This window comes from Mauremys mutica, chromosome 3 (genome assembly GCF_020497125.1).
Source record: "Mauremys mutica isolate MM-2020 ecotype Southern chromosome 3, ASM2049712v1, whole genome shotgun sequence".
NCBI lineage: Eukaryota > Metazoa > Chordata > Testudines > Geoemydidae > Mauremys > Mauremys mutica.
The window spans coordinates 46,235,291-46,262,085 of NC_059074.1; the positions used below are offsets into that span (position 1 = coordinate 46,235,291).

At 39.0% G+C, this 26,795-nt stretch overlaps 1 protein-coding gene across 1 annotated transcript in view; it reads left to right on the forward strand.

Annotated features, from left to right (window-relative positions):
• AGPAT5 (1-acylglycerol-3-phosphate O-acyltransferase 5) overlaps positions 1-26,795 on the forward strand; it is a 107,350-nt gene that overhangs the window by 73,655 nt on the left and 6,900 nt on the right. The window contains exon 6 of the mRNA XM_045009000.1: positions 8,722-8,883. Coding sequence (XP_044864935.1) covers positions 8,722-8,883 — 162 coding nt within the window. The remainder of the gene's footprint in view (positions 1-8,721; positions 8,884-26,795) is intronic.

Genomic DNA, 26,795 nt, shown 5'->3' on the forward strand with positions numbered 1-26,795 from the left:
CAAGCAGTTGTACGGGTTTAAAAACTAAGAGATTTGATAGCAAGGGATTCAGTTCTCTCAAATAAAAATCATTTTTATTGTATACATTTGTTACCGTTCATTATGTATACTATGCACTGTACCTACTGTAATTTTCAGGTGTTCATTGTTATGAACTTTTTGATTTTATGGACTGTTCAATTCTCAGTTAATTCATAAAATAGGGATTTTTACTGTATATAAATCCAGTCAACTGGATACTGATCTATCTGAACCCATTAGAAAGTGTTTGAAAACAGCTAAACTCAATGATTCCCTCTCCACTTTTCATCCACAGAAAACACCATTGTGGAGTTTTAAAATTAACATTGCCAAATCTTGTATTTTTCTCCATAGGCCTCCAAATTGCTCAAAGCCAGTCTGTGAACCATGATAATCTACGTGGGGATTGCTGTGAGACAGAATACTTTGAAGGTGTCCATAAATGTTGTTAGAATGTAATGAGTATGTCCATAGATTTTTCTTACTCGTTCATCTGTTGGTTGGGTGGAGTTTCCAATAAGTAAGTTTTGGAATTTCAAATGGTCCCTGAATTTTTGGTAATCACAGTAGTGATTTTTTTCTTGCCTTGCAAAGAGAAGACTTTTAATTTATCTCTGGAGGAGGAAGATTGGAGGGGAAAGGAGGTGTTTATATTTCCTGTGTTCTTACCTCATGGTATGCTCCACAGTTGGGTTTGTTTTGGGTCAGAGACTCTGTGAGAATCCTAATGTGTAATTTTTGGAAAAGTTGATTTTGGACTACTCAGAGAGTTTGTGAAGATGTTTGTTTTACAAGTTAACAAGTTTTATGGATTTTGTCGCCATGTTAGACAGTATCTCTGTCAGTTCCTCTGGGAAGCCTTTGGTGTCTGATTTTTAGATTAGAACAGGGGTAAGCAACCTATGGCACGTGTGCCGAAGGCGGCACGTGAGATGATTTTCAGTGGCACTCACACTGCCTGGGTCCTGGCCACCAGTCCGGGGGGCTCTGCATTTTAATTTAATTTTAAATGAAGTTCTTAAACATTTTAAAAACCTTTATTTACTTTACACACAACAATAGTTTAGTTATATTATAGACTTATAGAAAGAGACCTTCTAAAAAACGTTCAAATGTATTACTGGCACGCGAAACCTTAAATTAGAGTGAATAAATGAAGACTCGGCACATCACTTCTGAAAGGTTGCTGACCGCTGGATTAGAACAATGTCCAGGTTAGTCCCTTTGGACTCTCACTGGAGATACTCAAGGGAGTCCGATTCAAATTAGATTTTCCTGTGTCTGAACATGGTAGGAAATAATATCATGGCTCCTCTCCTCCAGATATGTTCTCTCTTGGTCTGTGGTGAATACCTCTTGGGGTAAGATTAAAAAGAGGGAACCAGCTGACCTAACATTAGTCCTGGATGATCACTCAGCCAGGTTTCTTGTCCAGTGATTTGTCTGCAATAAAAATATGAATGGTAAAAAGCATATTAGACAGTGATCTTTAGTTGATCAACCTGACTCTGAGGTCTAGGTTTCGGTCTGTTTTGGGCTCTCGTGATACAGGCATTCCAGATTCATTATAACTATCCATTGATCTTTCCAGGCTCTGGTTGGCATTTTGTCTGTTCATTGCCTTCAGATACGACTTGTATCGAGGAGGAATACAAGTGAATTGTCAGGCATTTATATATCTATTTTTAATTAAAAAGTTAATTTCTGAAGATGGTGGTGGCTTGGGCCTTCATACTCATGAGGGAAAGCTTCCCATTCATCTCTGCTGAGTAGTTATTTTTTCTGGGTTGAAATAATCTTGACTTCTACTAGAATCTGTTCACCAGAATGATACTTGAAGCATCATTGTGCTCTTGATTTTCTTTAGATTATCTGACCATTTTAATAGAGGCCAGTTCTTTTTTGGATTTATTGGCCTCCCTAGCTTGTTAAGACTTTGTATTTTTTATAATAGTTTACTAACTTGATAAAATTAAAAAATTAGCTTCTCCTCTATATATTAGCAATGAGAATAGCATTACAAGGTAAAATATGACATTAGATATTTAGCTTGTTTTCTTTGGCTTTTAAAGTAAAATCTCATGACCTCAAATACTTTAACATAGAGTCTTAACTTTGTATTGCCCAATATTAAAAACAGTTTAAGCACAGCGTGTTTTGTAAATTGGATGCAGACAGGCTGTCAAAATAATTGTAATTAGTTGATTTTAAATTATGGTATGTTGACTTTAGCAAAGATTATCAAGTGATTGCAAGAATATCTAACATTTTTATAAAACAGATACTTTTAAAAGATGTGTTGTATGCCCAGTACTTTCATTTGTCTACAGTATTCTAAGCTAGGCATATTAAATAGTGCATTACAGTTTTTATTTTTTAAGATATTTCTTGGACCATCTTCATTATTACCCAAATGGCAGGCCCAAAATCAGAGCTTACTTTGTGCTTAAGCCTTCAGAGCTCACCAGTAACACCTGGAATGGGAAGGAACTTCATTCTACTTTCATAGTTAACAGCTTCCCAGTGACCACCCTAATCTCCAAAACAGGATCATATTTTCAAACTTTCTTATTCTTCGAGTGCTTGCTCGTGTCCATTCCATGTTAGGTATGTGCGTACCACATGCACCATTGCCAAAGATTGTTTCCCTCAGTGGTATCCATCAGTACAGCTCTAGCACCCTCTGGTGTCATGCACTTATGTGCTGGTATGAGGGGTGCCGCCGGCCATGCACCCTCTCAGTTCCTTCTTTCCACCCATGGCTGTAACAACCCCTCCTGCTTCGGCAAGGCTTCCCTCTCCCTCTTGGCAAGGGGCTGGGGCCGGGCATGCCCCAGTCCCTTGGTTTCAAACCTTGTGCTTCTTGAGTCAAGCCTATGTCCATGAGTGACCCACACTCCAGCTGCCTGAAGTTTTTGGGAGAGACTCACATGAGAGACTGGTGCCAGATCTCTCTGGACTTTTGACCCCGTACAAAAAGGGACACAGAGATTAGAGGTTATCCTAATGGAAGCCGCATTCAGACCAGCCTCAGAGCCAAGCTGCTCTCATTCTGCACCAAGCACTTCAGACTCAGTACAAAGTGCTCCTCCAGCACCACATGCTTCCCAGCACCATTCCCCATCTCCGGTGACGAGGAAGAAGCACAATAAGCAGCACACCGACAGAGGGCGCTCACCAATGCAGAAGGAGGACAAACATGGGGAAGGTAGTAGTGTGACCCGCGCCAGGCCACTCCTCCAGCCCAGGTCCCATGGCAGCACCGTCAACTCCATTCAGAGCATTGAGTCTATCCACCTTGAGGTTGCACATCTTCTGAGAGCTCGGAATGCACTGGCAGGTCACCTGAGCAGATCCTTTTCCTCTCACCATGAGTGGTTCCTTCACCCGGAGGTCACCAGGTTCATCTTCCAGAGGTGGGGGTCTCCCCAGGTAGACCTGTTTGCGACCAAGCAGAACAGGAAATGTCATCAGATTGGATGTTTTTCTAAAAGATATAGTCTATGAATTATTTGGGGAAGTTCTATGACATGTGTTATACAGTAGGTCAGACTAGATGATCACAGTGGTCCTTTCAGCACCCAGTAGCTCCCAAATAGACACCTAAATGAATGACCGGGTCATGAAAAGAACTCTGTTCCCATTTAAGCCTGATTTCCAGTAGTACATCTCCCCTATTGAGATTAACGATCCCATTCATGCTCATACTTTTTTTTTTAAAAAACTAACAAAACACACACTTCTCAGTGAGTACCATGTACACGCGCGCAGTTTGAAAATCAAGTCAGAATAGAGTTAATTGAACATGCGCAAATTATAGAGCATTCCTTGAATGTAGGGAGAGTTGGGTTTGGGTTTGGGTTTTTTTGTCTGAATGGATGTAAATGTTTCCAGAAAGATCTACGTGGTGATGGTAGCAGGGGGAATGACCAATTTCAGGCCACAGGAATATATTTGGGAAAATTGAGCAGCATTAGGTGTGTTGAATGGAATGTCCACTCAATGTCCCCACACCCATAACTATATAATTGCAGGTACAATACTGTAATATTCAGCAGTACATTTACAGAATAAATATTTTGAAACAACACAGTGATATTGTTTGAAGTGACAGTTCACAAAATAAAAAAATATGGCAACCATATTATGCTTCTAAATGTTTACATAATTGATGTAATATTGAATAAACAGATATCACTGGGGCAAGTAGGGTTTGTTGTATATGCAGTGTACCTCATTCAGTGCACTAAATGCCCCGATAACAACTATGTGGGTGAAGTGAGAGAATCATTACATTCTTGAAGGAACACGCATAGAAAAATGATAAAAGACAAAAACACTATATCACCTGTGGGTGAACACTTTTTTTTTCACAAAGCAATCACTCTATAGCTGACTTCTGAGTCCTCATTCTCAAAGGATGAGGACTTCACCTTCAAAAGTTGAGCCTGGGAGCTTAAATTCATAACTTTGCTAGATACTAAAAATCATGGACTGAATAGAGACAGTTGATTTATGACTTTTTATAACCCATTTAACCCTCTTCCCCCCTCCAGCTTTTTTTTTTTATGATTATTCCTTTCCCCTCTGTGACTGGAGAGGTGTTAATGGGCTAGTTCACCTTGAATGATCTCTTGAAATGTGTTAACTACTTATGCTAAACAATCTGTTCCACCTTGTATTTAGCTGTGACACTCTGGGTATATATCTACACTGCAATTAAAAACCCATGGCTGGGCCATGCCAGCTGACTTGGGCTCGTGGGGCTCGGCCTTGCGGCTGTTTAATTGCAATGTAGATGTTCGGTCTTGGGCCGCAGGGACACTGTGAGATGGGAAGCTACCAGAGCTTGAGCTGCACCCAAGCCCAAACGTCTGCACCACAGTGAAACACCCCCTTACCCATAACCTTGCAAGCCTGAGTTAGCTGGTTTGGGCCAGCCCCGGGAGTCCAACTGCAGTGTAGACATACTCTTTGAGTACCTTTCCAAGACCTGAAGAGCTCTGTGTAAGCTCAAAAGCTTGTCTTTCTCACCAACAGAAGTGAGTCCAATAAAAGATATTACCTCATCCACCTCGGCTCTCTAATATTCTGGCACCAACATCGCTACAACATTGCATATTCCTAAAGAAGCAAGATAGGGATGATGTCTTTTACAGATCCTTTCAAATTTAAGGATCCCAGAGCACTTTAGAAATGAATTGTTTAATAGCACTCAGCAGTACTACAAGGCAGTTTCACAATTTTAGGTCAGGAAGTGAAGGAAATCCCAGAAGTTCTCCCCAAAATACTTCTAGGTGTCTCAAACTTTGTCATAGCGTTCTTATAGCCTTCTGCGTTGTGAAGATTTATTTAAAGAATGTGTGGTAACAGAGAGTCACTGACAAACCTTTTTAATGTTGCAATGATTTTGTCAAGTCCTAAGCAAAAAGAAACTGTTAATATTTTAACTCTGTAAATTCAAAAATTCCTTAAGCAGTACTGCAGCATTGAATATATTTACTCTCTGCTTTGGAAATTCTGGTGTTCAGTGAGCAGGCGGCCTGGGGAACATTTTTGAGACAGAACCAACAAAAGATAGAATATCTCCTTGGAACAGTTGAGGCTAAAAGTGAGTAACCTCCAAAGCCTTCTAATATTTTACTTGGAGAAGAAGTTTTGTTAACAGCAAGAGACTGGAATTTTTCACTTCACGTGCGGTTCATTTTATAGAAGTATTTTTAAAACATCAAAACATTGATTTCAGATCACCTGTTTCTGAGATTCAGTGTACGTTCAAACTCTGTGGAACTGGACCATAGTTTCACTATCAAACACAAATAAAGTACATATATTCTGGTCATGCTCAAAAGTATGTTTTCTTATATAGAAATGGGTATGGTCAGCCAAAGCAATCATGGATTTTAAACATTTTGATTAAAACTTTTAGGGTGCTATGAAACTATGTACTTTTTTTTGTCCAGTCACATAGATCTTCAGACTGAACCAGTGTGCAAGCCAATGGGCACCTTGGTGTTCCTCAAGAAAACTCTGAAGGTTTAGCTGTTCAGGGAGTGAGTGTAGATCTCTTGACATTCCTTCACAGTTGTTTTCTTAATTCCACATTTCCCCAGCCACATCTGCTCAACCTATCTTCTGTTATGCACCTGTCAGCTAGAAGTGAGCTTTTTTTTCCAGTTTTTGTCTAAGCCATTTCTAAGGCCTCAATTCAATGTCTGACTTTAAGCAAGCCATAGTTCCATTAACCAATAGTCAATGAGATTATATGTTTAAGTTAGACACATGCTTGAGTATCTTGTTGAATTAGACCTTCATCTGCTCATATTTACTGGGTGAAAAATGCAGCGGGTATTCTAGCATCCCCAGGAGGAGTGAGTGTTCTATCCACCTCACTATGTGCCTGCCTGCCTTAATGGAGTTGAGAGTAAGTTACCTTTGGAAACTGCTTTCCCATGAATTGTTGAACTAGTCTTAAGATATATTTGCAAATAACAAGGTGTTTGTTTGCCTGGGGATATAGTCTTCTGGAGACCACATAAAACTTTACTGACTTTAATGGGAATTGTTATAGTTTATTGATGGAAGGCTATGGGCCCTCTTAGCAGTCATTGGCAAATACCATTAATTAGTTCTCATATCTTGAGGTTTTTTAGCCTTTTTTCCTCCTCCCTGGTGGGCAAAGAATTCTTTCCCAGTTGTATACAAAGGAAGATACAGAATAAACTGGGAGAGTATTCAAGGTTTATGAGTTCTTCAGTTAGCATGAAGAGATATTTTCTAATGGAAACTTTTGAAAGCCCTCTTTTTTTTTTGGTTGGTTGGTTGTTTTTTTTTTTTGTTTGTTTTTTTTTTAAGCACAGGTGAGGAGTAAATTTCACAAGAATAAAACTTCAGTTTCCAGTTGCTATACAGCTCCCAGGTCAGATGTGCAAAGACTTCATTTTTCATTCTTGAAATGCAAAGTGTTTTTAAACAAATATCTTGTCAGTTACGTTATGAAAAATTATACATCAAATGGATGTGCTGAGCCAATCAAAACACACAGCTGCATTACTACTGTCCGAAGGATGGGTTGTTTAGTGATCCAAATGGTATAATTAGCAATAATGGAATAGAAATGAGGAAAGAACAATTCAGGTTGAATCGAAGGGATAATATACTGTAAGAGAGATCTCTTAGACTGTATAGTAATCTCTCAAGTGAAGTTGTGAAAGCCCCACTGCTTGAGTCCATTTTAAACTGGAGTGGTCAAAGCACTCAAGTATATTCTCTAGGGAACAGTTATCCTTGTCTCTTTTCAGTCTCTGGCTTCTGTGATGCTCCATGATTCACATTATTATCAAAATATTATTTCTGTAAAATATATGGGATATTTCCTGATACTCATTTCACACCTTAGGTATTATCACTTTCCTTCTATCCTATCTCAACATGATATCTCTTATCTGTTCTCTGTTACTGGCTTGATTTTATAAAAGTGTGGAAACAGGATTAATCAAATATCTCCAGATTAAATGTGATGTGGAGCTGGAGAACGTGCATGTTTTTACTGTCCGTCCTTGCTTTTTTCAAAATTCCTTAATAGTAGAATCCCATTTGTGATGCTGCTGCTATATCAAACAGTGTTCCTTTGGCAGTGGTGGTATAAGCAACAGTGATGCTATGTTGTGCAAAGTGAAAACACAATCGTAGAGAAAATGGGATGAGGAAGGGCCAGGAACAGAAGTTGCAAAGATGTATGCGCACACAGAGAGAGGGACTGCACCATTAGTATAGCAGCATCATTTTAGTTAGGAACAGAATTCGGTTCCTCATATGAGGAAAGACCTTTGTTTGCTCTTAATCAGCCACTTCTGGCAAACTGAAAAATTGGAGTTGATGGGCTATCAGAATAACGACACTTATGACTTCTCAGACAGTGGGATGGTTGCGGTTATACAATGCCTTTTGAAAGAGGGAGAATTAGTATTTAGGGAGGAGAAACAATGTAAGCATCTTGAAATCACCAATTGCACTTTGTCAGTGCGGCCAAGAATAGCATCCTGTCTAATCACACATAATTTGAATAGATTTCTATGTCACTGATCTCGAGGAGTAATGGAACTCAATATGTAGTGGGGAAAAAATTGGTTGCACACAGGGAGTAAGATGTTGGGCAAATATTAAACTTGTTTGAATTTACCTGTGTTTACTTCTGAGTTGGTTCCAGGATACAAACTTTAAGGAAACCAACTTTATGTTCTAACATTTTTTCACAATTTCAACTCACTTTATACCACTGAGAGACAGACAGAAGCTATAGAAGGACATTTTTCACACACCCCGCTCACAGAATTTAAATGGTGTTCATTACTACTTAGAGAGGTTCCCAAACCTTTCCACAGTGAACCATATCTTTAATACAGAGATTGTTTTGTGGACCAGCCTCCCTTTCCATTAACAATCACATAATGTTTCTATTGCAACTACAGCAGTTGCTTAGGTAAAAATACATTAAATATGTTTTATCTTTTTAATGCAGTTTAGCAAATGGATATCAGTAGGAGAAACCAGCAATATGTAGCCAGAGCGCTCTACACAGACCATAGTTTGGAAACCACTGACCAATCATCTTTTGAAAATGACTTTTCCTTTGTATATTTTCAGTATTTAAGTTCAGTTAATTTTATCCTTCCGATGTGTGTTTGTGCTCTTTCCTAGGGCTTGCAGTATTAAAACATGTGCTGACGCCACGTGTAAAGGCAACTCATGTTGCCATTGACTCAATGAAGAATTACTTAGATGCAGTTTATGATGTTACAGTAGCATATGAAGGTACTGTGGACCACAAAGGGCAAAGAAAAGTGGCACCGTCCATGACTGGTGAGTTGACATTATTATTTATTAATTCATACATGCACTTATAAAAATACAGGGCCAGATCCATCGCACAGCTCCATTTGCACTGCTCAGATGGTTAGCAGCAGCAGAAAAGCTTGGTGGATGCAACCCAGTGAGGACTTCTCACTGGAGATCTGTGAATGATGAGCATATACAGTGACTCCTACACAATTCGGTAGAAGGGTTCCCAAACTGTAGGCTCCTACACCAGGTCACTGCTTCTGGCCCTCAATTCCGGGAGTATTCCTATGGCCAAGTCGTACCAAATGATTAAGATGAACTCTTGTGGCCATTGGCAGCTAGGTGACATTAACTTTTAAGCTTGTGCTGACTCCAGGTTTGGGAGACTATAAAAGTTACTTAAAGCCTTCCTCTCTGGCCCTCCTATTTTTGTCATGCCTTTGGTTTTCTGTGGAACGCCTTAGACTATAACTGCTAAAATTTACAAGGGAAAGTATACACTTAATAACATTATTTGGAAAATTACAAATAAAATTATTACAGTTTAATGTAATCTAAAATCTTATAGAAAATATAGCATTTTGTCTCCTAGGCCCAACCTAGTCATATGGACACATGTCCAGTAAAACTTTAAACAGTGTCAATTTTAAATCGACATCTTTTATTGCACTGTAGCTTTTCCAGAGTTTTTTTTAATATAACCTTCTGCTCTCATAAAGTTCAATTGCCTTCAATTATCATGTGCTATTAGGATGAATTAATGGAGATTTCTAACTAAACTAATTAGTAGTAGTTCCTTTAACTCTCTTAAAACAGGAGACAGGATTTTATTTTTTTTTATTTTATTTTTTACAAAGTAACTCAAGTTTCAGAGCAGCAGCCCTGTTAGTCTGTATCCGCAAAAAGAACAGGAGTACTTGTGGCACCTAAGAGACTAACAAATTTATTTGAGCATAAGCTTTCGTGGGCTACAGCCCAAGTAACTCAAGTTTACTTGCAACCGTATTGACATGCCAGATGTTTTCCTTTCACCAGCTTCAATTGATGAATTATCATCACTTCTGGGCATCACTATCTGGATGCATTAAGTTGCATCTGTCAGTAATGAAGGCCAAAATGTTCATTGTCAAACCCGATCTTTAATTGTAATTTGTCTTTTCAGCACATTAGAAATCTGACTTTGCATACTAGCTGACTAAGCCTTTTTGACTTCAGAGTCTGCTTTGGTGCAGTTTGTTTTTTTTTTCAGTCGGAGCAAGAGTAAAAAGGATTGCATTAAACTTTTTGCTATGACTTGTTTTTTTCCCCCTATTTAAAAAAATGTTCAATGTTCTGAACTCAAAGCATTTTGTCTCCTAGGCCCAACGTAGTCATATGAACACATGTCCAGTAAAACTTTAAACAGTGTCAATTTTTAATCAACATATTTTATTGCACTGTAGCTTTTCCAGATTTTTTTTAATATACCTTTCTGCTCTAATAAAGTTCAGTTGACTACCCCATTACTGTTATAATAGAATTTTGTTTATTAAATATATGATATTATTTATTTGTCTAGTTATTTTAAGAAAGAATTCCATACATTATTACTTTTCATCTTAAAGTTCTCGTCAAACTTTTTTGGCAGCTCCCTAGTACTGAGTATTGCTAAGGTGCACTTTTATAAAACCTGATTCAGTTTGTAATTCTGCAAGCCTGATGAACATCTGTAGTAAACATTTTGAGAACACTATTTTCCATTCAGTTCTTCAATCTTAACATTTAGCTTTCTTTCTCTTTTTTTTTTTAAATCTTTTTGAACTTTTATCTTGTCTTAAGTGTTATGATTAACTAATATATTCTGTCTATTTGTAAAGTGCTGTGTAAGCTTATGGTGATAAACAAATATATTAAAAAATTTGAGATGTATCCTTCAGCCAACTAATTGTGAAGGTTGAGATGATTATGGCCTCACACTTTTCTGTACTTTCAGCAACAGAAAAACTAATGAACATTAGTGATGAACATTCAGCTAAATAATTATTTTATTCATAACCAAGTAGCCATATGGAACATCTATCCAAAACATACCAGATTCTTGTAGTAGTCACATAATCTACATAATTTATTATTGGACATATAAGAACTAGGGCTATTAAGTGATTTAAAAATCATGATTAATCGTGCAATTAAAAAAATTAATCACGATTAATCATGCTGTTAATAATAGAATACCATTTATTTAAATATTTTTGGATGTTTTCTACATTTTCAAATATTGATTTCAATTACAATACAGAATACAAAGTGTACAGTACTCACGTTATATTTATTTTTGATTACAAATATTTGTGCTGTAAAAAAAAATAAATAGTATTTTTCAGTTCATCTCAACAAGTACTATAATGCAATCTCTTTATCTTGAAAGTTGAACTTACAAATGTAGAATTATGTACCAAAAATAAAAACCTGCATTCAAAAACAAAAGTGTAAAACTTCAAAGCCTATAAGTCCACTCAGTCCTACTTCTTGTTCAGCCAGTCATTTATACAAACAAGTTTGTTTACATTTGCAGGCGATAATGCTGCCCACTTCTTGTTTACAATGTCATCTGAAAGTGAGAACAGACATTTGCATAACACTGTTGTAGCCGGCGTTGCAAGATTTGTACATGCCAGGTGTGCTAAAGATTCGTATGTCCTTTCATCTTCAACCATCATTCCAGAGGACATGCGTCCATACTGATAACAGGTTCTGCTCAATAATGATCCACAGCAGTGCAGACTGATGCATGTTCACTTTCATCATCTGGGTCACATGCTACCAGCAGAGGTTGATTTTCTTTTTTGATGGTTTCGGGTTCTGTAGTTTCTGCATTGGAGTGTTGCTCTTTTAAGGCTTCTGAAAGCATGCTCCACACCTCATCCCTCTCAGATTTTGGAAGGCACTTCAGATTCTTAAACCTTTGGTTGAGTGCTGTAGCTATCTTTAGAAATCTCACACTGGTACTTTCTTTGCATTTTGTCAGATCTGCAGTGAAAGTGTTCTTAAAATGAACAACATGTGCTGGGTCATCATCCGAGACTGCTATAATATGAAATACATGGCAGAATGCGAGTAAAACAGAGCAGGAGACATACTATTCTCCCCCTAGGAGTTGAGTCAAAATTTAATTAACACATTTTTTTTAACGAGTGTCATCAGCATGGAAGCATTTCCTCTGGAATGGTGGCCGAAGCATAAAGGGGCATACAAATAGCAGCAAAGAGTCCTGTGGCACCTTATAGACTAATAGATGTTTAGGAGCATGAGCTTTCATGGGTGAATACCCACTTTGTCGGATGCATGTATTCACCCACGAAAGCTCATGCTCCTAAACGTCTGTTAGTCTATAAGGTGCCACAGGACTCTTTGCTGCTTTTACAGATCCAGACTAACATGGCTACCCCTCTGATACTTGGGCATACGAATGTTAGCAAATCTGGCATGTAAATACCTTTCAATGCCAGCTACAAAAGTGCCATGCGAACGCCTGTTCTCACTTTCAGGTGACGTTGTAAATATGAAGCTGGTAGCATTATTTCCTGCAAATGTAAACAAACCTGTTTGTATGAATGACTGACTGAACAAGAAGTAGGACTGAGTGGACTTGTAGGCTCTAAAGTTTTATATTCTTTTGTTTTTGAGTGCAGTTATGTAACAAAAACAAATCTACATTTGTAAGTTGCACTATCACGATAAAGAGATTGCATCACAGTACTTCTATGAGATGAATTGAAAAATACTATTTCTTTTGTTTATCTTTTTTATAGTGCAAATATTTGTAATCAAAATAATAATTTAAAGTGAGCAGTGTACATTTTATTCTGTGTTGTAATTGAAATCAATATATTTGAAAATGTAGAAAAACATCCCAAGATAGATAGTTAATACATTTCAATTCGTATTCTATTAACTGTACGATTAAAACTGCGATTAATTGTAATTAATTTTTTTAGTTGTGATTAATTTTTTTAATTAATCATGTGAGTTAACTGCAATTAATCGACAGCCCAAGTAAGGATATATGAAAAATTACGAAGATGGTCATATTTGTCATTCTCTGGAACCCTCAAGCCACAAAATAGAAGAAAAGTATATGTTCTGAAAAGACCATTCTACCATTTTCCAGGCAATAGCCTAAGAACTGTTTTGTTCAAAAATTAATATAACATGGTTTGAGGACACTGGGAATCAATACAGAAAAACTCCTAAAATTAGTATTATAAAACATCCAATATATGATAGGTACATATTCATGTCAAAATTAAGAAGCTAAAGTTGACATTTCTTTTTCAATTTAGCAGCTTTGATTGGAATTTATTGTATGGAAAACAAACTTTTGATAAGCACAACTCTAATTGAAGGCAATAGATTTATTATGTTGAAGCATTATTTCCCATGTGAATGAAATTTTACTTCCATATAGTTAAAACATAGTTCTCAAGAAATTCAACGTGCTTTCATAACTGTAAAACAAAATTCTTCACAAGAGCCCCTGTCATTGTCTCAGAACCCGTATGTGTCTAGGGACTTGGTTAATTCTTTGCTCACAATTTGTGTTCAGTGGTAGTCATGAGTAAGGCTACATTTTAGTCACGGGTATTTTTAGTAAAAGTCATGGATAGGTCACAGGCAGTAAACAAAACTTTATGGCCCGTGACCTGTCCATGACTTGTACTATATACCCCTGGCTGAAGCTTGAAGGGAGGTGTGACTAGGGAGTGCTGTGGGTGTTTGGGGGGGGCAGCCCAGGGTGCACTGCAGGTGCTCAGGGGACGCTGTGGTGCTCTCGGGGGTGGCCCGGGACCCCGCTGGTGGTGGGGGAGTGGGTTGATTGGCAGGGCTGGCAGGTTTCCTGCTTGGCTCCTTGCAGCTCCCCGGAAGCGGCGACATGTCCCTCCCTCGGCTTCTGTGTGCTGCCCCCACCCCCAAGCGTTGGCTCCGCAGCTCCCATTGGCCGGGACAGGGAGGGGAGTCAGACACCCGTAAATGGTTAGGCCCTGCCCCCTAGATCCTGCACACACACAGGAGCACAGGGAATGGGGCTCAGACACCCCCAGAGAGGCATGGTCCTCATATCTCAGCAGGGAGAGGGGCTGTGACCCTCCTAGATGTTCCTGGCACATTCACAAAGGTAGTGAGTGGGGCTCAGACCCACCCAGATCCTGCCCTGCACTCAGAAGGTGAGAATGTAGGTGTGAGGTAGCCCTGCCCATTTTCTCCCCCTGCTACTCCCTTCCCTGTGTCCCTCACCTCGTCCACCCCCCTCCTATTGAGGTAGGCACAACCCCCCTGACTCCTGTTCCTCCCATTCTCCCATCCATAAAATGCCCCTCCCCTTCCAGCAAGCATTTGCATGTCTAATTTTTTTTTTTTTTTTTTGCAAAAATACTTTGATTACACTCACCATCAGAGACAGGTTTTTAAGCAATATGCCTTCTGCTTGAGGTGGGACTCAAACTGACACTCATTGGATGTGCCAGTTTCAGAAGGAGTACTGCTTATCTTGAGCCATCCAGTTGATATGAAACTTTCAGCACTAAATCCCATTGGCTCCTCTGTCTGTGTATGCTCAGTGTAATCTGTTTGGTGCAATGCCAAACATTGCAAAGATTGAAGTGCCTAATTAAATAACTAAACTCTTTGGCTAATAATATTTTAAAGGCTAATGGATAGCATGCACTCTATTGGAATTGCTCACAAGCACTTGAGACCCTCGTGTGATTATGTCAGCCCTGGTTTGATCTGTATCTGCACAAAAATTTGCTGCCAGAACATGTCAGTTTTAAGAAAAGCTATTTGATTCCAGGGATATGTCTTGAGAACTCCTTGTTTAAATAGCCCCAAATTTGGATCACTGACCAAACCCCACGCCCCCAGGAGGCACACAAAATTTAAAGGCAATCTGAGTAACCATGCAGATTTTAGAGTACTTAGAAGAGTCGAACTTCAAACATAAAGGTGGTTTTAATCTTAACTATAGCAGAGTTGGTGCAGGGCTCCTTACCTCTGTCATACTGCATCACATCCAACCCCAATCACTGACTGAAAGTTCTTCCTATTTGTTGGTTATTCATTGCCTCTTGTGACATGAGTGAGTGGTCTCAGTCAAGTTTCTCGGCGACATCACATCACTGCCTGGAGCAGTCAGTGCAAACAAGTGGTGGTTACCTTCTCCCAGACCTCTAAAGTTGGTATCTCCTGGTAAGGGATGAGACAGTTCGGTGGACCAGTGTGGGGAAGCTTGCACTGCTAGTTACCTGTTTATTTTTAATAATCTCTGTTAGACTCCAGTGTTGTCATTGGCACTTCAGTGAACACTAAATTCATATTTGCATCTTTATATACTCTGCCTGGAGTTTTTAACACAAGCAGATGGTATTTATCTCGGGATTCTAGATTAAATAAAGTGTGAAGTAGTAGTGTCTGACAATGATAAACACTGAATAAAAATAGCAAGTGACATAAAGATAGACTCTGTGTTAAAGGAGCCAAAGGAAATCCTGAGAATTACTGACAGCCCTATCGCAGTTCCAAACATGGTCTGACAGGTTTGGTTTTGTTTTATAGTTACTACAGCATTTTGATCAATATAACCTGAGAGGATTAAACCAGTTTGACATCCTTTGAGGGAAAATTGTGCCTTTCTTATTCCTTAAATTTTTGGTACAATCTAATAAAATGGTAGGTAAGTAACCCAGTGAGAATAATTTCAAAAGCATTTAGATTAAATCCCTCAAAAAATGATTAATTAAGATTGAATTGCTATGGATTAATTATCGATATCTTGTGAATTAAAAGATGGCTAACAGATAGGAAATAGTCATAATGAGGAGGTAATAGTGGGTTAGCCAGAGTGCAGCGGCAATAAAAAGAAATCAGAGATATAGAAAATAATCCTCATCAGGAGCACTGTCCAAATTTTATTTCACCTTTTATGTCTTAAGCTCCAAAGAAAGGTAATAGAGATAGCTAGAGATATGATGTAAGACTCTGAAACTAGATGTACTAACCTGTTAAAGAGAAGAGTGAGAGGGGCTTGAATAGCTAATTGGAATGATGATGGTCATAGTGAGAAATGATTGCGTCACATCACTTCAACCGGTCCCTTAATATAAGAGCAAAGGGACACTTAGCAAAAATTAAAGAACAATGAATTTAGAGCAAGGGAAGTAAAGAAGACACTACCATTCTTGATGCTGCGTATTGTCGGCATGTGGAATTCAGTGCTGCAGAAAGTAATTGACCTGAGTCTGTGGCTGACTTTTAAATATGACTGGATAACTAGATGCCATGAATAACCCCTCAATATATACAAGCTAAAATAAAAATAATGCTCATATTTCCTGGTGTAAACTTTCCACTTGAAAGATGTGGGAGGAATTTTCATTTAAGAAACTTTTAGCTTGAATGGCAGTTTTGCTATATTTTACATATCACATGACTTTTTTAAAAACAAAAACCATGGTTTTACCCTGAGAAGGTATTAGAGAATATTTATTTAAAATTAACAGAGCTTTAAACTGGGGTAGGTAAAAAGATAATATTAAAGCTTAAGTGAAAATATGCTGTGTTTATTCTATATAGGAATAGAGACATAATGGTAGAACCATATAAAGATTAATTCTGGGAGCCCCTCTAGGAATTGGTGGTTAATGAAAATGCTGGTACTATTAACAAGGAACTATTAACATAAATACATTTAAGTACATGAATTAAGTTTTTGCCAGTCGGGATCATAACAAAAGTAATGTCTTGTGGTAATGTTCATATGCTTAAGTCTTTCAGCAGTGAAACAATGAATAATGTGCTTCTATTTGGTCATATGAAAATAATCTAATAAAATACTTTCCCAATAATATCAATTTCTGGAGAGTGCATATACCCTGTAGTAGTTTTTTCTATAGAAAATCGATTCAGATTAATGGAAGAAATCAGGCTATTCTGGGCATGTCTGATGTCTGTCACAGTTTATGGAGCTAGCTGCTGCACCTTTGACTCCTTACTGGTCTCTTGAGGGCACACACTTCACCTCCCCCTCCGCCCCCTCACCCCCCTCCAGATGTGAAGCCTCATACCTTTACCTGTCTTGGGTGGAATTTAGCAATTTTCACACTCTTAGATTAGGACCTGGGCTAAGGTGCCCGGTGCATCAACCATTATTGTGCTGCAGGTCTGACTGAGTTTGGGCACCTGTGGTAGTCTGCGGCCTTCTCAAATGTGTTTTGTTTTGCAGTAGGAGCCACACATTTGGGAAAAAGGATTTTAAAGCAATAGTCTACATGCATCTATCTTATCTAAAGGCTCATAATCCTCTGATGATAATCTAGGCAGGCCTGACTTCTTTAGGCACCCCAACAGGATCCTGTGTGTGGCTGGTTCCCCTGAATAACAACTGCCCCTGTCTTCAGGGAGTGTCTCTTTTCAACCTTGCCAGAGTTCTTCTGTGTTCCTGGGCCTTTTCTGGAGCTGGTCAAAATCAGTTTTGTAGGTTCGCTGGAGGAGAGGTAGAAACATCAAGCTAACAGTTCTGGCATTGTCCCTGAATGATGTTTGCTAAGAGGTGGCAATCTTGAGCTATTCTTTTCCTTCCTGCCTGTTTTTTCCAAACAGCCTTCTATTGAGCTAAACCAGTATATTCACACAGTAAGTATCCCAGTAATCTGCCCAACATACAGTATTCATATGTTATTACAGAGCAGCTTCAAATCTCTCACAATGGATCTCTACACTAGAGGAGAGTATTTACTGTATATTTTCAGTCTGTCTGACAGAATGGAAGGGGTTTATTCAGTGAACAAGGCCCTGTAAATATTACTGTTCTCTGTCAAATATTGTCTTGTTTCAACTAAACAGTTTACATTAGCCCTTTCAACTCTCTGATCTCCTGTGCTAATAGCACTATAGAAAAACACAGTGTACCACTTACCTTTTTAGAATAGCAAAAGCTAATTATTTGACAGCCTCCATCTCTAGATCTACATGTCTTGGGAACCTCGATCTACATGTAATTTCCTGAAGAGAGCCTGTAATTCAGAAGTTTCTAATTACCTGTTTTCTTTGGCCTTAAGAGATTAACAATTTCATGATGGATTTATCTTTAATCAAGTAATTGTTCCCTGGATTGTCAGACAGAATGTCCCCTTCCCCACAATGCTACTTCCCTGTACAAGGTTGCTTCCTTTCAACAGCCAACATTGCAATGGAATGTTACTATTTTTCACTAGAACCAGCGGTGAAAGGGTTTTCTGTCAACTGGATTCCAGGTGGTTACAGATGTGAATCTGAGAGATACACTGGCACTCAGAATTAATGTTTGATTTACTTGTTGGTTGCTAATTTTGGATATAAAACAGTAAAAAGCAGTGAGGTCTAGTGTGTCTTACTTTACAAATCAAATCCATTAATAATGGTTTGAGTCTAAAGGTTCAGTCTAGACTAATGATTGTAGTGAAAAACATTATAAAATAACTAACGGATGACACTTGCAGTTTGGACAAAGCTTTACTGACATGACTTGTCGCCATAATAGGCAGGGTTTATATACCACAACTTTCAATATTCTGTTGCTAAAAGGATACATTTTTAATTTTATTTCTATTAATAAAATCTACTTCAAATCAGATTTCAACCTCTTGTGATGTCATGTTCAGAGTGTTCCAAACATTGCCAAAGTCCTTCAAGGTTAAAGGGGAAATCCGGATCTGATATTGATATATATTGTAGTATATAGGAAGGAACTGGTTACTGTGTTGTAAATAGTTTGGGAGCTCTCTAGTAGCCCTCCATCTTCAATTGCAGAAGCCATTAGAACCCTCAGAGCAGCAGTGAACATAGGTACCTAGGTCTTTTGGTTTTACGTAGTTAATAAACACGGTTATGTGGAATGCCAACTTTGCCAGTGTGGTTTCCCATATTCATTTCAGTTGTACTGAAAGCAAGGATGCCACAATTGGCATTGAGGATGTGATGATCCTCATCCAGGTATACAGGTTAACTGGAGCAATATTTGTTGTGCCAATGCTGAAAAAGAATGGTGCTGTCCTTATCTGTGAGCATTTCAAATATTGCATTCAAACCAGTATTCTTTACCTAGAATAGAGAATATGTTTGCCTCAGTAACTGGTGGTATGCTGTTGAAGATCAATCTAGCCCGAGCCTATCTAAAAATGGGGATTGAAGACAGTGAGAAGAAGTACCTCACAATTAACACACACAGAAAGTCTTATTTCAATATAGCAGGGTAGTGTTTGGAATAGTCAGCACCCACTTTTTAGTAGCAAGACCCGTATCAGGAATTAGAGTGTTCCGAGTACTCAGTGTTATTTGGATGATTAACTGGTCACAGGATCTAAGAGAAAATGTGAATTTTTCAAAGATTCAGTAGCATGTAGTGGGCACATCATTGATAAAGATGGTTTCCGTAAATTCCAAGAAAAAGTTGAAACTATCCTTAAGGCACCTGTAATGCAAAATGTGTCAATCACACTCCTTTCTGAGGATGGTCAGTTATTAGCATAGGTTCCTACCTCATGCAGCAACAGTGTTACACCCCCTGAATGAATTATGACCCAACGGACAGAAATGGCTTTGGTCCGTACAGTGCAACAAGGCTTTTGATGAAGCCAAGAAGCTCATATAATTTGAAATGGTTCCTACACACTTAAAGGCATATTTTCTATTAATTTAGCTTGTGACACTTCCTTGTACGGAATAGGAGCAGTAATTTCATGTGTAATGGAAGATCATACTGAAAAAGCCTATTGTCTTTGCTTCTAGATCTCTTACCTCAGCAGAATGTAACAATGCTCAAATTGATAGAGAAGGGCTGAGTTTAGTCTGGGGAGTTAAAAAGTTTCACCAGTATCTCTATAGGAAACAATGTACTTTTATTACAGATCATCAACTGCTAGTTTCAGTTTTTAGAAAAGGAGTACTGGCAATCACTGCAGCACAGTGACAGAAATGTGCAACATTCTTGGGTGCTCACTGTTCCAGTAGTGAGTTCACTGGTACCAGCCAACATGGTAATTCAGATTGATTATCACATCTGCCATTAGAAGTGGCAGGAAAGGATAATGAAGTGGAGGCACAGAGAGAAGTATGTTCTATACGGCACAAATTGAGCCCTTGCCAGTAACAAATGCCATGATACAATGCGAAATTTAAAATGATCCAGTGCTGGCTAAAGTTCATGACATTACAATTAGTGGATGGACTCAGATATGCAAATAACTGTGTCCAGTTTTCTTAGCTTGAAAAGATTGCATAATATGTAACACTAGAGTGGTTATTCCTATTTAGCCAAAGTTTCACAAACTACAAGAATTACCCAAAGGACAACTGGGAATTGCAAAAGTGAAAGTCCTAGCCAGGAGTTTTGTGTGCTAGCCTGGGATTGATAGACAAATAGTGAAAATGGCAAAACAGTGTCAGGGTTGTCAGCAAACTCAGTACATGCTCCATTGCATCCTTTGGAGTGCCCAACTACCTTGTGGCAACAAGTCCTTGCAGACTGTTTGAACCATTTATGGGACATATGTGTTTGGTTGCAATAGTTTTAAATGGCCTGGAGATTCTGTATGAATTGAGCTAGTTCAGTGAAAGTGTTAAAACTTTTGTTTTCAAGGACAGGAATTCCCGAACAGGCTGTAAGTGACAATGGAACTCAGTTCACATAGAAAGAGTTCCAGTTGTTTGTCAGAAGAAAAGGTATCAAACATGTTGACGTTGCACTCCATATGTTTTATGGAAATATGCTTATGAGTGTGAATATGGTGTAACTGGAATTTGCTATATTCAAAAAGTCTCTTGTAAGGTATCATAACAAAGGTTATAACCTACTGAATATATTCCTCCTATTTGTATGTATGTAGCATTCTTGTATCTGAAGCTAGAAATAAGAAGTATAACTCTGAGGCCCTATTGTAAATATACAAAATGTGGGCCATTGATGTTGGTTTAAAATCTTGATGGCTCACATTGACTAGGACAATTGGTTGTAAATGTGGGTAATGATACTGGAATCCATCTTAAATCTGGTACTTTTCCATTTAGAAGGGGAGGGGCGGGGACCCAGAGAGACGAAAAAATTCCCACCTTGTGCCAAAGCTATAAAAGGGGGTGGAACAGAACAAAGGGAGCTGCAGTCATGAGAGAGCCCCTGTTTTCCACCTAAGATGTCTGTTGGAACTAACAAGGACTGTACTGGGGGAAAGGACTGGGCCCAGACTAGGAAGGAGTCTCGTCTGTGAAAGAAGCGTATTGGAACAACTCTGAGGGTTAGATATTATCTGTAATCAATTTCTTAATTTATTAGGCTTAGACTTGCGTGGTTTTGCTTTATTTTGCTTGATGACTTACTTTGTTCTGTTATTACTTGAAACTACTTAAATCCTACTTTTTATACATAATAAAATCACTTTTGTTTATTGATGAACCCAGAGTAAGTGATTAATACCTGGGGGAACAAACAGCTGTGCATATCTATCAGTGTTATAGAAGGCAGACAATTTATGAGTTTACCCAGTATAAGCTTTGTACAGAGTAAAATGGATTTATTTGGGGTTTGGATCCCATTGGGAACTGGGTGTCTGGTGCTGGAGATAGGTGACCTGCTGAGCAGTTTTTGGTTAAAGTCTTCAGCTTTGGAGGCGTGGACCAGACTTGGGTCTGTGTTGCAGCAGGCTAGCATGTCTGGCTCAGCAAGGCAGGGTTCTGGAGTCCCAAGCTGGCAGGGAAAATGGGCTCAGAGGTAATTCCAACACATCAGGTGACAGTCCCAAGTGGGTCTCTGTGACCAAACCCGTCACAAATGTCACCTTGTATTTTTACCATCCTGCCACAAAGGGATCAGTGAAAAGATTTATTCAGATACTTAAGCAAGTGATTCATGCTACAACCCTGGATAAAGGTAGCTTGCAAACAGGTTTGTAGGTTTTCCATTGGCCTATAGGAATTCAGTTCATGCTACTACAAATCAGGGGCCAACCATGTTTATGGGTCATAATTTAAAATCTCACCTAGACTTGTTAAAACCTGACCTACAGAAGGACATTTGAAAGAAACAGTGTGATCCACTGGCCACAAATAGTCCCGCTGCACATCTTCATGCAGGAGGAAACAATCTTAGCAATTTCCAAGAATTCATGAAAGCCTGGTGTGATTACATCACAGACGAGTCCCGTCTTATTGGGTAGAAGTAGCACCAAATATGTAGTGGAAAAGACACACAAACCAGTTTTTGAGCACAAGTTCAACAGGATATTCTATACCTGTGATGCCTGTTGAAAATACTGAGCCTTCAATACAGCTACAGACAGTGACTTGTATGGTGCCAGTGAGCCTTGTGTCCCTGTTTCTTCTACAAACGACCCTAATGCTTCAGAGCAGGAAGATGCTATTGATCCTGCTATACCAGAAAGTGCAGGCACTTTCAGAAACTGTTGCTATACCTATGAGACGTTATTTAGAAAGAAGTCTTTAACCACCTCTGAAACTTAATTTGTAGCATTTATATTAGTAGTTTATAAAGTAATACATTTATAATATTTTGTATGTCCTTTCATGCAAAGGGGGGAAGACTATAGTGTATAGAAATTGGGTAATATTTCTTTAAATAGTTTGGGTGACCCACTATAGGTCTCCCAGTCTTCTGTTGCAGAAGCCACCAGAACCCAGTCACAGCAGCAGTGTACATAGGTAGCTAGGATGTGTTTATTTGTACAGTCAATAAACACAGTTATTTGGAATCCATCTGTGACAGTATGATTCCACAAAAACCTAATTTCTGGGGAGAGAAGAGTTTGAGGCTTTTCATATACATCATTCAGTGGAAGTTTTATATTTATATAAATAGTGTTTTTGTGTTTCAGGGAGTGTTTGGTATTTGCTTTGCAGTTCATCTTTTATGGACTCGTCTTTGCTTTCCTCGATACAGAAGACTGAAAATGTTAATCTAGTTTGAAAATATGGTATTAATATATAAAAAGTGGTGGAATTTTACTGGAGCCTAGCTAGTGGAATACCATTGACTAGATATTTGTTTGAGACTGAAATACATTTGGGATCTGATTGTCCCTTGGAGACTATCAGTGATGTTTTCTAAGAATCCAAATAATACATTATAACTTTCTGTGCTATGTTACCATGAATTCTTTCTTGTATAGTGGGCTTGGAATTTCACTGTGTACTAATGGACTTAACATTCTTGCCCTTAAAACATTGTAAATTGCCATATTTTCCTTCCTCTTGCTTTGATTGGTCATTAGTATCATTATAGAAGTTTTATGTTTTTAGATCTTAAGTTGCTGCTAAATCATTTTGTAAGTCTGAAAGCTTTTATTAGCAAGTTATCACCCATATGAGAGTCAGTCCTCTTTGGTCCCATGTGAATTATTAATGTTCATTTAACACGTATTATACTTGGTTCTTGATTTATGATCATAACAAAGTTGTCCCTAATCAAAAGTTTGATACAGTGCATGATTCTCAGTTATGTTGTATCTTTTGCAGAGAAGTTCAGACTTGTTTGTTCCTCCTGTTTATTGTAACAAATTCCGGCGAGATCCGAGATTTGCAAAGCCTGTCAAATGTTGGTTTTTAGGGCCGACAGCTCTAAAGTTGAATTTAATTTATGCATAATAAATTGCTACAATAAGGTTTCTTAGCTTAATTACAAAAGCCTTTTGGGAGTTAAACTGATGTGAAATTAAAGGTCATGGGACTACCACAAATTTCTGGAGGTTATAGTGATAAAATCCATCTGTTTCTTCTCAAAAGCGGCAGCTCAATAAATTGTTCTTATCCGCTGGTGTACTTAAGTGGTTGCAGTGACATTGTATGTCTAAAAAATAAAAAAATGGATTAGTCACATTAAACGCTAAAATGAATTGCCTATTAAAAATAGCTCAAATAGCTGGCATGATTGTTTGCATTTGAGCATTTTGTATAGCTGTACTGGAGGGCAGTTTAAAAATGGTCCTGGGGCTGAGAGCAAGGGGATTGGGGTGGGGAGGAAAAGGATCTTTTAACACTTGTAGCGACAGATAAGAAAGTAGCACAGCAGCCTTGGATGCAGGCCAATCTGGCCATCCAGCTGCAAGGGTGAGTTTGGTGCAGATATGAGTGAAGGGATTAGGTTTACATAGTGAGGAAACCTTGATGGGTAGCAAGGTTTAGGACTTTGATTTAGGTGAGTTAAACTTATGCTGTGCTGAAAAGCTAGAGGAGGAAATAGGGGTACACATGCATTGGCACTTGCTGGGGAGAGGCAGCATCTGTGCTCAGATAAATGGAATTTCTTTGCCACGAAAGAAGTTTCTTTTTAGGTTTGATTAAAAAATCACATTGTTTTCGAGCAGCAAATCATGAGGAATCAAATCCTCCTTTGTTTAGCTGTATGGATAAAACTGCAGAAACTTTGAAACATTTTTTTCTGTTTGCTTCTATTTATCTACATATGTTCTGTTCCCTTTTGTTATCGGTACAGTAATGGGGTAATGTAGTCCTTTGCTATTTTACAATGACATTGGGAGGTAATCAATATTCTTCTACAGAGTTGGATAATAGTTGTAAAAATGCCATATGGCTGTTATCAATGGTTTTGAAATGCTGTTTTAGACTGGTTGGGGTTTTGGTTATGTTTTTACTTAATTATGTATAAATAAATGTCAGGGAAGAGCTGTTTGTTCCTTTATAGAATAAAATCATAAAATAAAACTTCAAATGATAAATGTACGCTGTAAAAGTTCCACCATACTCCAGAACAATATTTTTAATATCTTTTAAAGGTAAATGGATACATTTGTATATAGCAGTGGTTCTCAAATGTTAGCAACCCAAGGGCCCACATTTTTATGTAAAATTTTTTAGGGACCTGCCAGCCCCCCTGCTCAGGCCACACCCCCGCCCCAGCTCTTCCCACCCCCTCTCACTACATCTCCCCTCCCTCCATTACTCACTCTCCCCTACCCTCACTCACTTTCACCAGAATGGGGTAGGAAATTGGGGTGCAGCAGGAGGTGTGGGGTGCAGGCTCTGGGAGGGAGTTGGGGTGTGAGAGGGGATGAAGGGGATGGGCTCTGGGAGAGAGTTTGGATGTGGGAGTAGGTGCAGGGGGTGAGCTCTGGGAGAGAGTTTGGGTGTGGGATGCAGTGCAGGCTCAGGGCTGGGGCAGAGGTACAGCAGGGGATTCAGGGTGCAGGCTCCGGCCGGGTGGCGCTTGCCTCGGGCAGCTCTGGAAAGTGACCGGCACATATCTGTGGCAGCAGCTCCTAGGCGAGGAGACATGGGGGTCTCTGCGCGCTGCCCCCACCTGCAGGCACCGCCCCCGCAGCTCCCATTGGCTGCAGTTCCCGGCCAATGGGAGCTGCGGAGTTGTTGCTCGGGGAGGGGGCAGTGTGCAGAGACCCCCTGGTGCCCCTCCCCCCCATCCCCAGAGGCCACAGGAATGTACTGGCCGCTTCCGGGAGCAGCGCAGAGCCAGGGCAGGTAGGAAGCCTGCCTTAGCCCTGCTGTGCTGCTGGATGTTTAGCACCTAAAATCTCCCAGTTTGGCTTCAGTAGCCCCTGGGAGATAGAGGGATGGGGAGGAGTTGATCAGCGGGAACCACAGACCCCCCTGGAGTACCCTCAGGGACTCCCAGGGGTCTGGGGACCTGAGATTGAGAAATTCTGGTATATCTGGTAAAATGCTGCCTAAAATCAAGTAGAAAAAAGACTTGATATGACCATTTGTTTTGATCTGACCATTCCAATCATTTGTTTCCTATAATCCATTTTTGCATATTTTAGAAAGTTCCATGTTTAAGGCTTCTCTCCCTTGCCCATAGGAAGAGTTGTGTCCTAATGAAAGTTAATTAGCAGCATTTATTAAGACACAAATAAAGCCCCTTTGGTTTTAAAATATGAATTGTGCACTCTTAGGAATCCCCACTCCATTAGTTTCAGGATTAGAATCTAATATATGGATCTCTCATTTGTTTTGTTAAAGTATTTCAGAATCTTAAATGTGTGAAAATTGAAATACTTAAAAACTGTTTTCCTCTAAAGAGAGTCTGTGCCACCTTCTAAACATTTTGTCCTGTATCACATATTCCCATATCAAGATGTCATGTGCGGTTTCATTGTCCACCCTCCCCATCCCCACCTTTAGGGGAGGAAAAAAAAGTCAGTGTGACGTTGTGCAGTCTATATGGTTTTATAAAAATGTAATAATAAGTGAATATAATGTAACTGGAATATGCTTCATGCAAAAGGTCTCTTGTAAGGTATCATTACAAAGCTTATATTCTACTGAGTGTGATCATCCTATTTGTATAAATGTACCACTCTTGTATCTGAAACTAGAAATATGAAATATAACTCTGAGGGCCTATTGTAATTATGTAAAGTGTGGCCATTAATGGTGGTTTGGAATCTTGATGACTCCCATTAACTAGGACCATTGTCTGCAAATGGCTGTCTTTTACCTGTAAGTCTTCCTGTATATGTGTGTGCTGGCAAGTGAGTAACGAAGTCTTGCAGTGACATGTGGTCATGTCAACTGAACTGGAATCCATCTTTAACTTGGCATCTTTCCATTGAGAAGGAGGGGATGGGAACTCAGAGAGAGACAAAAGGATTCCCGCCTTATGTAAAAGATATATAAAGGGGTAAAACAGAACAAAGGGAGAGAAGGAGCCATCATGAAGAATCCCCTAGCTACGACCTGAGCTGAAACAAGAGCTGTACCAGGGGAATGAATTGTGCCCAGGCCTGGAAGGTGTCCAGTCTGAGGAAGAATCTTACTGAAGCATTTCTGAGGGTGAGATTATCTGTATTCAGTTTGATTAGACATAGATTTGTGTCTTTTATTTTATTTTGCTTGGTGACTTTTGTTCTGTCTGTTACTACTTGGAACCACTTCAATCC